Source organism: Oncorhynchus gorbuscha, linkage group LG24 (genome assembly GCF_021184085.1).
Source record: "Oncorhynchus gorbuscha isolate QuinsamMale2020 ecotype Even-year linkage group LG24, OgorEven_v1.0, whole genome shotgun sequence".
In the NCBI taxonomy this organism is placed as follows: Eukaryota; Metazoa; Chordata; class Actinopteri; order Salmoniformes; family Salmonidae; genus Oncorhynchus; species Oncorhynchus gorbuscha.
The window spans coordinates 38,499,363-38,512,522 of record NC_060196.1 but is presented as its reverse complement, the minus strand read 5'-3'; the positions used below and the strand labels follow the sequence as shown (position 1 = coordinate 38,512,522).

Below are 13,160 nucleotides of genomic sequence, written 5' to 3'. Positions count from 1 at the left end.
ATAACCCTCCACCCCATCTGACCCTCCGTCCACCCTCCTCTCTCTCCCGCCCCTGGCTTGTCCCTTTGATTAGTCTCATCAACGTGAGTCTGTGGGCCTGGACGTCTGTTGGCTGCTGTGGGGTTGGTTTGGGCTGCAGGGTGGCGTGCTGCTGGACAGACAGACAGAGACAGGGAGGGCAGCCTGGGTGGGTGGTAGATTGATTAATATAATGATGAGCCATGCTTTCATATAGCATCTTCCCTAATGGGGCTCTAGTCTGCAAAGGGTGCATCCCAAATGTCATATAGTGCACTACTTTTGACCAGGACCCATGAGGAAGTAGTGCACTATTAGAGGGAATAAGTTGCCAGACACAACCCTATCTTAGCGGCCTCTGTGGCTGCGGTCTGGCAGGCATGATATGATCCTGTTGGACATTATCGTGGCAGGGACACGAGGATTCGTCACCCCAGTCTCACACATGCCATCAGTAATTAGCTAGTTCTATATCACATCATCTCAGCTCATAGGGCATTGTCTTTGGTCCTGGAGCTGAGCAGTCTGTACTCTGTAAGAATTAAGGTATGAGTGAAATTATATTTTAATAAATGCGTTGTTGTTGTACATCGCTCCCTCCTCCTCTCTTCTCTTTCTCTCCAGGGAGTTTAAAAAAAATGTAAACAGTTTCCTGTGGTGAGTTTGGAATGTAAACATCGGAACTAACCGTCTCTCTTTCTCCATATCTTTCTATTTTTCTTCATCACTCCATCTCACACTGTCGTTCTATGTCTCTGTCTGTCTGTCTGTCTGTCTGTCTGTCTGTCTGTCTGTCTGTCTGTCTGTCTGTCTGTCTGTCTGTCTGTCTGTCTGTCTGTCTGTCTGTCTGTCTGTCTGTCTGTCTGTCTGTCTGTCTGTCTGTCTGTCTGTCTGTCTGTCTGTCTGTCTGTCTGTCTGTCTGTCTGTCTGTCTGTCTGTCTGTCTGTCTCCTCTTCCACCCCCCCCCCTATCAGAGCCCATGCGTGCGTTGCGAGGCCTCACAGCCATAGAGATCCAGCCTCGTCAACTAGTCTTACAGTGGGAGCCTCTGGGCTACAACCTGACGCGCTGCCACACCTACTCCGTCTCTCTCTGCTACCGTTACTCCACACCTGCAGGGGGCAGTGCAGGGAACAATGCCACAGTGAGGGAGTGTCTCTCTGTAGAGAGGAACCAATCACACTTCACCCTGAGGGACCTGCCCCCGTTCCGCTCCGTCCACGTCCGGCTGGCGCTGGAAAATCCAGAAGGCAAGAAAGAAGGCAGAGAGGTCACCTTTCAGACCGAGGAGGACAGTAAGTGGACTCTATTACCCAACATGCATTGCAAAGTTGATGTCAAGGGCAAGAAAGAGAGCAGAGAGGTCACCTTCCAGACTGAGAAAAACAGTGAGTGGACTCTATTACCCAGCATGGATTGTAGTTCATATGAAACGCAGAGAGTGTTGGACCCAAAAACACAAATATTGACTTGCAGGATCAGCATAACTAAATGAAAGATCAGCCTTTTAAATGGAAGCAGATGAAAAATGTATCAGTCAGAGTCATGGCCACCAGCGAAATGGTGAGATGATTTTGCTTATCTTTCTATTAACAAGTTCCTGTCTACAACAGCGGATTATATACATTTCACCGAGATGGATTTAAGTTGGAGGTCAGAGCAAATGTACTATGCAATAAAACATTGCTCACAGCAGTTCTTGACCTATTAGAGAGGAGGGAAAGAGAGAGAGTCAGCAGCAGACCACCCTGCATCCCACTGCTGGCTTATCTCTGGAGCTAAACAGGGTTGGTCCTAGTTGCTCCCTGGATGGGAGACTAGATGCCAGTAGGAGGCACACTTTCCTCTGGTCTAAAAAACTATATATATCAATACCTCAGGGCAGACATTACTCTGTGTAGGGTTCTGTCTGTTGGATGGTATGTTAAATGGGTGTCCTGACTCTCTATGGTCACTGAAGATCCCATATCGTAAGAATAGTGGTGTTAACCCCGGTGTCCTGGCTGCTAAATTCCCAATCTGGTCCTCATGGCCACCTAATCATCCCTAGCTTCCAATTGGCTCATTCATCTCCTCTCCGTTGTAACTATTCCAAAGGCCGTTGCTGTAAATGAAAATGTGTTGTCAGTCAACTTACCCGGTAAAATAAAATAAGAGAGGTACTGTAAGATTAAAATACATTGTATTAAATTGGTTGCATTTTGAAATCTTCAAATTGCAAGGTCCTCCCATGTGCTCCTGCTTATAATGTAATGCATTTCATAGTCAGTTGAACAGCTGCACTTGAAGTAAGCAAGTAGAGAGAGAAATGAAATTATCTCACCTTCCCAGAGCTCTCTTTGGGCAAGAGGAAAAATCAAAAAGACTACAGGGAGACCTAATACAATTACCTCTGTGTCGTTTTTCGCACTCACAAATACACGCATACGCATGCATAGATTCATGGGTCCCAGACAACCACAAGCCATTTGTCATCTCTGGGGCTGGTTGAACTTTCCCAACTCTGTCACTGAACCGTGTCTTCAACATATGCACTGCTTTGTGAATAACACCAAGTGCCCTGATTTTTCAGGCCCCTATTCGATCCATTGACTGGTTGTAATCCCCATGTCAAAACAAGAGTCCCTGTCTCAGACAAAGTCTCAGACTCATTTGGATTTCTTGTTTGCCCTGCCATTACACTGCTGCTGTTAGAGAGAGAGAGGATACAGCGGGTTTAACTGTCAGCCACAAGGCAGTGCTCTAGACTCTATCCGCCTGAGACAGTCTCAGAGCCAGAGAGACTGTCAGACAGTCTGTTAGTTGACGAAAACTTGCATGACTTGTAGCAGCATCATCTTTCGATCAGGCACAAACCGGATATAATTTGTCAATTCCTTCCTATAGGAACCCCTATTCAATCAACAGAGGGTTCTCTCAGAATGTTTATGTTGTGTTTTCTTTTCCAGTTCCTGGTGGCATCGTCCCAGAGTCGCTGACTTTCACCCCATTAGACGAAATGATCTTTCTGAAGTGGGAGGAGCCTGTGGAGCCCAATGGGGTCATCACACAGTATGAGGTATGGAACATGCCCTCAACTTTCCCGTCTGTCACAGATCTGTCTCGAGATCAATCTTTGTCTCTGGCTTTCTCTTTTTTTCCCAATGAATAATTTGTGATTATTTTATTGAGATTTATCTCTATCTGTCTCTAATAGCTTGACACAGGAGAGTTGTTGTTTTTTTGTGGGGGGGGGGCAGTTTTGGGTTAAAAAGACTACTAATCACAAGGTATTCAGCAAACAATGTGTTAAATTTAGGAAATGTGTTCATCAATTACTCCCACAACATTTTAAAAAAAGAGAGACATGATTGTGTCTCAATGTTTAAAATTATTGTTATTTTCAAATACAATCTCTTTTTGGGCTTAGTTGTGTTCAATATGCAGTGTACAAATTATGTTCCGGCCCCTAAACCCTCCGCTTCAACAAAAATTGGCTCGCCACTGCCTTCCCGTGCAGTACAGACATGTGCCATAGTCATTAATAGGGAATGTATCCCCTCTTCCTCTCAAATGAAGAGTACTAGAAATATCCTGCTGGGAACTCTTCTCTGCATACACCCACAGCTCCTCTGCCTGGGTGGTGTGTAGCGCCAGCAGACAATGGCGAGAAGAGACCCCTTGATGTCAGGACGTCTCTCTCTCTCTCTCTCTCTCTCTCTCTCTCTCTCTCTCTCTCTCTCTCTCTCTCTCTCTCTCTCTCTCTCTCTCTCTCTCTCTCTCTCTCTCTCTCTCTCTCTCTCTCTCTCTCTCTCTCTCTATCTACAGTTCAGGTCTCTGTATATGTTCCTATGATAATGAGGCTAGTAGAGCCCCTGCAATTATATAGAGACAAGCAGTATAATTACTTATTTGCCTAAAAGATGCTTTCACATGGGGCAAATTATTTATGTATGTGTATCAGTGGCGGTCAGTGCCATTTATTTTTCATGACCATGGCATTATTTCTATTAGAGCATGTTGGATGACTGTCATTCATATTCCATTTTCAATGTAGGTTCAATGTAACAGCGATAGGTTTAGGCTACTACATGATACTCAAATTTTCCCTATAACCATCATGATTCATAGGCTACAACCTAGCCTATGAATGAAAGTTTACAACTTAGGTCCACACAGGTGGAGAGAAATATTTGAGATGACAGACAGTGACACTTTCAATACCACCTTGCACACTCTTGCTGGCATCTAGCTTATCTAGGGTGTAATCATTAGTCCAACAGTTGCAAATAAGAGTTGCAAACAACAAATTCAGGTATTTTTATCCCTATTTTGTTCGCTTCCGTTTAAGTCACGATTTTCAACAGAATCAGTGGAATGCATACACCCCTGTTCATGCATAAACACAGTTCACTTTCATAGCAGTCACATCACATTCCCTCTCACCTTTTCCCTTCGTTTGTGGACTTCAATTAACAAAACATCAGCTGTATGTGACCAGGCGAAAAAACCTTTCCAAGCCAAACCATGTCATACCCGCTACACACAGCCTACAACTTTGTCCCCATATTAGCTAAAGTAACATCCTAGTCAACATAGCTAATATAACTAATGTGTTAGTAAACCTGCTACAATCATGCAGTTACATTACAATGTAACAGTGTAACATAACTGCACTTACACGGGCCGTCCCCATTAAATTAATACAACTAAAAGCTTACCTTAGATTGGAAGAGTTCCAGTGTTGTGTTGGTTAGTCATAGCCAGCTAGCTAATAGCCCTCTGTTTAAGCCAGGTGTTTGAGTAACTAAACTAGCCAGCTGCATTTGCTAGCTAAGTAAGTGAAGCTGAAGGTTTTTTTAATGACGAAATCCCTCTCTCTCTTGCTTCTCCTTAATTTAAAAACAAATATTTGTCGAAAACTGTTAAACTATTGTCTCTCTTTCTTTGATTCAACTACTCACCACATTTTATGCATTGAAGTGCTAGCTAGCTGTATCTTATGCTTTCAGTACTAGATTAAGTATCTGATCCTTTGATTGGGTGGAAAACATGTCAGTTCATGCTGCAAGAGCTCTAATAGGTTTGGGGATGTTCTCCAGAAGTTGTCATAATTACTGTAAGTCAATGGAAGGGGGTGAGAACCAAGAACCTCATAGGTTTTGTATTGAAGTCAATGTACCAAGAGGAGGACGGAAGATAGCTGTCCTCCGGCTACACAATAGTGCTACCCTACAGAGTGCTGTTGGGGCTACTGTAGACCTTCATGGCAAAACAGTGTCAATTATTTGGTGATATGTGATTATATTTACTATAGTATGAAATTCACTGAGGGGGATGGTCCTCCCCTCCCTCCTCTGAGGAGCATCCACTGACTTGTATATATGTCTCTAATCGCTTGCCACAGACCTCTGTAGCCAACTATTAGAGCATACAGAGATTTCTGTACATTAAGTAGAAATAAATACTTTAGCTATTAACACCAATCAAGCCACAGTCATATTTAACTTTTCTGACCATGTTTAGTTGGAGAAATGTAACTGCTCTTCATGGATGCAATAGGTCTGCCTGGCAGTCTGGCATGTGTCTGTGTCTCTATCTGGCAGTCAGGCAGGCTGCGGTGACTTTGCTGAAAGAATGAAAGGTGTCCAGACAGAGACAGGTCTGGGCCTGACGAGTCTGCTCTGACAGAAAGAGAGTGGGATGAAAAGGAAGTGACATGTAAATAGTGAGATTGAGAAATCCTGATAGATAGAATGAGGGAAAGGGAAGGAAGAAGCTGTTGGAATAGACATTAAAGGTGAAATGGAAAAGAGACTAAAGATATGGAGAAAGGAAAAGGAAAGAAGCTATAGGAGAAGATGAAGAGAAGTGAGAAGATTAATTTTGGCAGAGAGTGAACGAGGGGCGGTATGGAGGAGTGAGAATAGACGGTTGAATCAGGAGAGAGGGGAATGAGAAACTGGGATGTGTCAAAGCTGCCTGGTGAGAGGATAGAGAAGAGAGAGAGAGAAGAGAGAGGGGGAGGAGAGAGGGAAAGAAAAAAAGATAAGAGAGGTGAGAGGAATGATAGAAGAGGGAGAAGTGAGTGAGGCACTGCAAACAGGATCTCTGAGAAAGAGAGGAGAGAGTGAAGCGGAAAAGAGGAACAGCAGAAATAATTGGATTGTCTGTGTAGTGACAGAGGAGACGTTCTGAGTTCAGAAATTATCTCATTTTGGACTGCGTGGTGGAGTCACTGTGGGTGGTGGTGCAAGGCAGGCAGGCAGGCACAGGCACAGTCAGAGGCACAGTAACCCCTGTTTATTTGTAGATATATCGCCGCTTGACTCCCAACATTGAAACAACCCACAGCAAAACATCCAACAACAATAACACGAACAACAACACCTATTGTATGATTTCAGGAAGCAGAATCAAATCTCGCTGTGATGAATTTATGTTCAGAGTTCGTAAGCAGGGACTGCTCATTGTGATTCTATGGCTTGTGTTTTCTTCCCTGTTCCTAAATCTGTTACAGCAACAACAGTCTTACAACACAGCATTGTGATCATATTTGTATGTGTTTTGTTCACGGTCTCCAGATCAGTTACCAGGGCATCGAGTCATCCGACCCGGGTATCAACGTACCGGGCCCTCGCCGTACTGTCTCCAAGCTGAGGAACGAGACATACCACATGTTCTCTGGCCTACACCCCGGCACCACCTACCTGGTGTCTGTTAGAGCTCGCACCGCCAAGGGCTTCGGGCAGACCGCCCTCACTGAGATCACCACCAACATCTCCGGTGAGGGTGTGTGGCATGAGCGCTGACCTCCTCTGGAGTTAGGGCTCAGGTTGGGGGCTGAGGTTGGTGGCTGACGGCGGAGGCTGGGGGCTGAGGCTAGGGGTTGAGGCTGGGGCTGGGACTGGGGGCTGGGAATGGGGGTAGACTAGAAGTGTTGCTGTGGGTTTGACTTGATCACTTGTTCCTTGTTCTGGACTGAGAGATGGGACTGGCTGGTGCTCAGATTCTGTGGAAGGAAACAAGTGCTAGGTCCACACAAAGATGTTGCATAAACCTTACTTAATTTGTTTATTATTTTTCATACTTTTTTACTGCATCTGGAGAGCATACATGATATGATTCCTGGGTCTTTTTAAAAGAAGATAAGTTCCCTTCTCCCACTCACCAAGCTTGCAAAGTATCCCATACTTATTTTCGTGTTGTTTTAAATCAAATCAAAACAGTTTTTATTGGTTTCATACTCATATTTAGCAGATGTTGTTGCAAAATGCATGAGTTCCTAGCCTTAACTGTGCAGTAGTATCTAACCATTCACAACAATACATACTATCCAAAAGTACTGGAATGGAATTAAGAGATATATATAAATATTAGGATGAGAAATGTTGGAGTGGCATTGACTGGAATACAGTAGAATACAGTATATACAGATGAAATGAGTAAAACAGTATGTGTTCCAGTGTTCCATTATTAAAATGAACAGTGATTCCATGTCTACATTATGTACATAGGGCATTAGCATCTATGGTATTGGGTGGGGGCCGGCTATTTAAAAGTCTGATGGCTTTGAGATATAAGCTGTGTTTCATTCTCTCTGTCCCAGCTTTGATCACCTGTACTTACCTCGCCTTCTGGATGATAGCGGGGTGAACAGGTCATGGCTAGGGTGGTTCATGTCTTGATGATCTTTCTGGCCTTCCTGTGACATCGGGTGCTGTAGGTGTCCTGCAGGTCAGAAAGTGTGTCCCCGGTGATGCGCTGGGCAGACTGCACCACCCTCTGGAGAGCCCTATGGTTGCGAGCGGTGCAGTTGCTGTACCAGGCGGTGATACAGCCTGACAGGATGCTCTCAATGGTGCATCTGTAAAAGTTTTTGAGGGTGTTAGGGGCTTCGCTATTGCGCCTTCTTCACCACACATCTGTGTGGTTGGGCCATTTCAGATTGTCAGTGATGTATGCTTTTCACCTTCTCCACTGCGGTCCCGTCGATATGGATGGGGGCGTGCTCCCTCTGCTGTCTCCTGAAGTTCACGATCAGCTCCTTTGTTTTGTTGACGTTGAGGGAGAGGTTATTTTCCTAGCACCATTCCATCAGGAACCTCACCTCCTCCCTGGAGGCTGTTTCATCATTGTTGGTAATCAGCCAATTACTGTTCTGTCGTCTGCAAACCTGATGATTGAGTTGGAGGTGTGCGTGACAAAGCAGTCATGAGTGAACAGGGAGCCTGTGAATCTATTGGAGCGGTATGCAAATTGAAGGCTCTAGGGTGTCAGGTAAGGTGGAGGTGATAAGGTGCATTCGGAAAATATTCAGACCCCTTAACTTGTTCCAAATTTTGGTACTTTACAGCCTCATTCTAAAATGTATTACATCTATTTTTCCCTCATCATTCTACACACAATACCCCATAATGACAAAGGAAAAACAGGTTTTTAGAAATGTTTGCGAATGTGTAGATAAAAAAAAATATACAAATATCACATTTACATACTGTAAGTATTCAGACCATTTACTTTGTTGAAGAACCTTTGGCAGTGATTACAGCCTCAAGTCTTCTTGGGTATGATGCTGCAAGCTTGGCACACGTGTATTTGAGGAGTTTCTCCCATTCTTCTCTGCAGATTCTCTCAAGTTCTGTCAGGTTGGAGGGGGAGCGACGCTGCACAGCTTTTTCAGTTCTCGCCAGAGATGTGAGGTCGGGTTCAAGATGGGCAACTCAAGGACATTCAGAGACTCATCACAAATCCACTCCTGCATTGTCTTGGCTGTGTACTTAGGTTCTTCAGACCAGATAATCTTGTTTATCATGGTCTGAGTGTCTTTCAGTGCATTTTGGCAAACTCCAAGCAAGCTGTCATATGCCTTTTACTGAGGAGTGGCTTCCGTCTGGCCACTCTACCAGAAAGGCCTGATTGGTGGAGTGCTGCAGAGACGGTTGTCTTTCTGGAAGGTTCTCCCATCTCCACAGAGGAATTCTGGAGCTCTGTCAGAGTGACCATCGGGTTCTGGGTCCCCTCCCTGACCAAGGCCCTTCTCCCCGATGACATAAGTGTCTCTGTGGTTCTAAACTTCTTCCATTTAAGAATGATTGAGGCCACGGTGTTCTTGGGGACCTTCAATGCTGCAGAAATGTTTTGGTATCCTTCCCCAGATCTTTGCCTCGACACAATCCTGTCTCGGAGCTCCACGGACAATTCCTCCGACCTCATGGCTTGGTTTTTGCTCTGACATTCACTGTCAACTGTGGGACGTCGTATAGACAGTTGTGTGCTTTTCCAAATAATGTCCAATCAATTGAATTTACCACAGGTGGACTGCAGTCAAGTTGTAGAAACATCTCAAGAAAAACAGGATGCACCTGAGCTCAATTTCAAGTCTCATAGCAAAATGTCTGAATAGTTTCAGAATACACTGTGTGATCCTAACTAGCCTCTAAAAGCACTTCATGATGACAGATGTGAGTGTTATGGGGCGATAGTCATTTAGTTATTTTTCTTTCTTTCTTGGGTACAGGAACAATTGTGGACGTCATGAAACAATTGAGGACAGCAGACTGAGACAGGGAGAGATTGAATATGTCCGTAAACACTCCGAGGACGCGTGTAGTGACGTCGTCTCGGCCGACAGCCTTGGGAGGGTTAACACGCTTAAATGTCTTAATCACGTTGGCCACGGAGAACGAGAGCTCACAGTCCTCAGTGGCTCTGCATTACCCTCAAAGCTGGCGAAGAAGGTGTTTAACATGTCTGGGAACAAGACGTTGGTGTCTGTGACGTGGCTGGTTTTCCCTTTGTAATTTGTGATTTTCTGGAGTCCCTGCCACATAAGTCTTGTGTTTGAGCCGTTGAATTGGGATTCCACTTTGATTCTGTACTGTACTGACGTTCTTCCTGTTTGATTGTCTTACGGAGGGCATAACTGCACTGTTTGTATGCGACCGTATTCCCAGTCACCTTGCCATGGTTTAATGCGATGTTTCGCGCTTTCAGTTTATGGTTTTTGGTTTGGGTAGGTTTTAATAGTCACAGTGGGAACAACATCCCCTATACACTTCCTGATGAACTCAGTCACTGTGTCAGTGTATACATCAATGTTATTCTCAGAGGAAACTCAGAACATATCCCAGTCCGCGTGATCAAAATAATCTTGAAGCATGGATTCCGATTGGTCAAACCATCGTTGCATAGACCTTAGTACGGGTGCTTCCTTTTTGAGATTCTGTCTATAGAAAGTGAGGATCAGAATGGAGTTGTCATCTGATTTGCCGAAGGGAGGGTGCGGGGGTGCCCTTTAGCCTACCCGGAAGGGAGAGTAACATTTGTGGAGAATTTTTGAAATGCGAGTACTACAGGCAATATGTTGATAGAACTTAGCGTTTTCCTCAAATTTGTTTTCCCCAACTACAATAAATGCACACTCAGGATATGTGGTTTCCAGTTTGCACAAAGTCCAGTGTAGTTCCTTGAGGACCGTTGTGGTATCGGCTTGAGGGGTAATATACACGGCTGTGACTATAACCGAAGAGAATTATCTTGGGAGGTAATACGGTCAACATTTGATTGAGAGCTATTCTAGGTCTGGTGAAAGAAAGGACTTGAGTTCCTGTACGATATCACAATCACACCTTTCTTCTTCCCAGAGAGTTTTATTCCTGTCTGCTCAATGTTCAGAGAACCCAGCTGGCTGTTTGGACGGGGACTAGCTTCACTAGCGAGTTATATATTCGGAAGCGGTGGATGATGTGCACGCCTCCTGAGTCGGACTAGATGTCCACCACGAATACCGTGTCTCCGCCGGCGGCATCTTGGAGCAGCTTCTGGGATAAGTTCAATTGCCTTGTTGTGGACCCTGGGTGTCCGATTGTACCCTTAGGCTAATTAATGGCTTTTCCACCCCTTTAAAGGTACACTCTGCAATAGTCACTGCTGTTCATTGGCATTTCAATTGATGAAGCATTTGACTGTAAAACAAATTACAGATTGTGGCTTTAAAGTATTAAGTAAATCCCACTGGCTCAGTCTTTCTCCTTAACTTTTGTGTGGTTGTACAGGTCTCCTCTACTGAACCACAGTCAGTGCTTGACCCTTGACCTGTGAGCTGCAGTTGACAAAGTACTGAAAATGTCTCCTCTGACCTCTCTCTCTCTCTCTCTCTCTCTCTCTCTCTCTCTCTCTCTCTCTCTCTCTCTCTCTCTCTCTCTCTCTCTCTCTCTCTCCCTATCCACTTAACTCTTTTCCTGTCTTCCTCTACCATGCCCTCTTAAACACATTATGATAAATTAAAGTGTGTTCTATCCATTGTCCTTCATCCTCGGTTATACATTTACGAAGGCTTGGTTTTCTATTCCGCTGTTGAAGGTATTGAATCCAGCCATACACACACACCAGGATGTGAGCTGTCTATACTGAGTTGAATGTTAAACTATTACTCAGTCTAATATAATGTATTTGGGTTTAAACTCAAGGGGACAATACAGGACTGCCCAAGCGTGAGCCAGGTGTATATGTTCATGCATGCTCTCGTACGTGTGTGTGTGTATATTTGTACGTTTTATAATGAGGTGTTTATGGGTTCATTGATATTCTAACATAGTTTTCTGACCCAAAATGAAAGACAACACCAGGTAACAATTTCTGCAACAACTAAGATCACTGAAGCGCCTGGCTCAACTTCTCTGCTGTTCTGGTGCCCTGTCTACCGTGCTGTAAACAGCGTGAATCGAACCCCTGCACATTCGCAGATACTGCATGTGACTTTCTGAGAGCCAAGTCTTGTATTTTGCTAATCTCAATATCTGTGGTGCTGCTCGTGGCAACGTCATTATGCGGAGTCTACCTTTCATTTCAGAGGCTGTTGGTTTAGCTGATTAATTAATAATCATCTTTCTTTACTATGGAACCTCATGTTTTTTTATTGCCTGGCTGCTCCCTTGCTAATTGTCCTTTAACGGTAAACAGAAATTGGAACACAATTGTGTGTGTGTGTGTGTGTTCTTCTCCATCTTAACCCCCACCCCCCTTTCCCTCCCCCTCTCTGCTCCCTCTGCCAGCCCCAGTGTTTGACTATGAGGATGTCCCAGCCCCACTCAGTGAGTCAGAGAGTACCATCACTGTGCTGCTGAGACCTGCACTGGGCAGAGGAGCACCAGTCAGGTACAGTCACAGTATTAATCACAGTAATAGACCTCACGCAACTGTCACTCATGTCTACTACGTTACTCACTGTAGCACTTATAAAAAATTGTGTTATGGAGAAACATGTCATTGGAATAAACATGTCATTGTTTATTCCAATGATTCCACATTTTATTTGTGTTTCTTATTTTATTTCACCTTTATATAATCATGAAGTGTCTTTGGTAACCTTAAAGGGGCCATCCAGAGTTGAAACAACAATAAAGCATTTCACCACTGTTTCAGTATAAAGCTTAGGGATGGGCCTGGAAAAATGTAAACATTCTCAAATTCATACACAGGGCTATGGATGCAATGACTGACCATCTGAGATATCAAAATTATAGTCTCAACCATGTTTTGGGGTTATACAGTGTTTGTTTACATTTACTTTGTTTATAAGCATTGTCGTAAAACAAGCTTCTGTTTTGGATTCTGATGAGGTACGACAGTTGAACTAAGCACATGAGGCATTTACAAGTTATATTTTCATGAATCAATGGGTACGTATAACACCTTTACAAGTCCAAAAATTGATTTAACAACTGCAGATTGCCCCTTTATGATCGGCAACTGTTTCCAGCGTAGTTATCACCTATCGGTCTGTTGTCATTCCTCTCCCCCCAGTGCATACCAGGTGGTGGTAGTAGAAGAGGACGGTTCTAGGCGGATCAGGAGGAGGAGGAGAAGGAGGGAGCTGGGTAGCGGTTCAGACTGTTTCCCTGTGCCAGCGTCCCAGGTGGAGGCCCAGTCTAAGGGGACGCCTCACTACTACACAGCTGAGCTGCCCCCCTCCAGTCTCCCTGAGGCCACTCCGTTCACCGTAGGGGACAACCACACCTATAACGGCTACTGGAACACTCCCCTGGACCCCTCCAAGAACTACCTAGTCTTCTTCCAGGCTATAAGCAACTTCAGAGGGGTGAGTTTATAGACCTGTCTTTAATGCCGGAGTCAAGTCTGGAGTCTTTGCCAAACATGCC

At 44.6% G+C, this 13,160-nt stretch overlaps 1 protein-coding gene across 1 annotated transcript in view; it reads left to right on the top strand.

The window, feature by feature from the left end:
• Nucleotides 1-13,160, top strand: part of LOC124012674 (receptor-type tyrosine-protein phosphatase U-like) — a 259,461-nt gene that overhangs the window by 191,093 nt on the left and 55,208 nt on the right. The window contains 5 exon segments of the mRNA XM_046326539.1: nt 993-1,313; nt 2,967-3,076; nt 6,582-6,783; nt 12,054-12,156; nt 12,805-13,099. Coding sequence (XP_046182495.1) covers nt 993-1,313; nt 2,967-3,076; nt 6,582-6,783; nt 12,054-12,156; nt 12,805-13,099 — 1,031 coding nt within the window.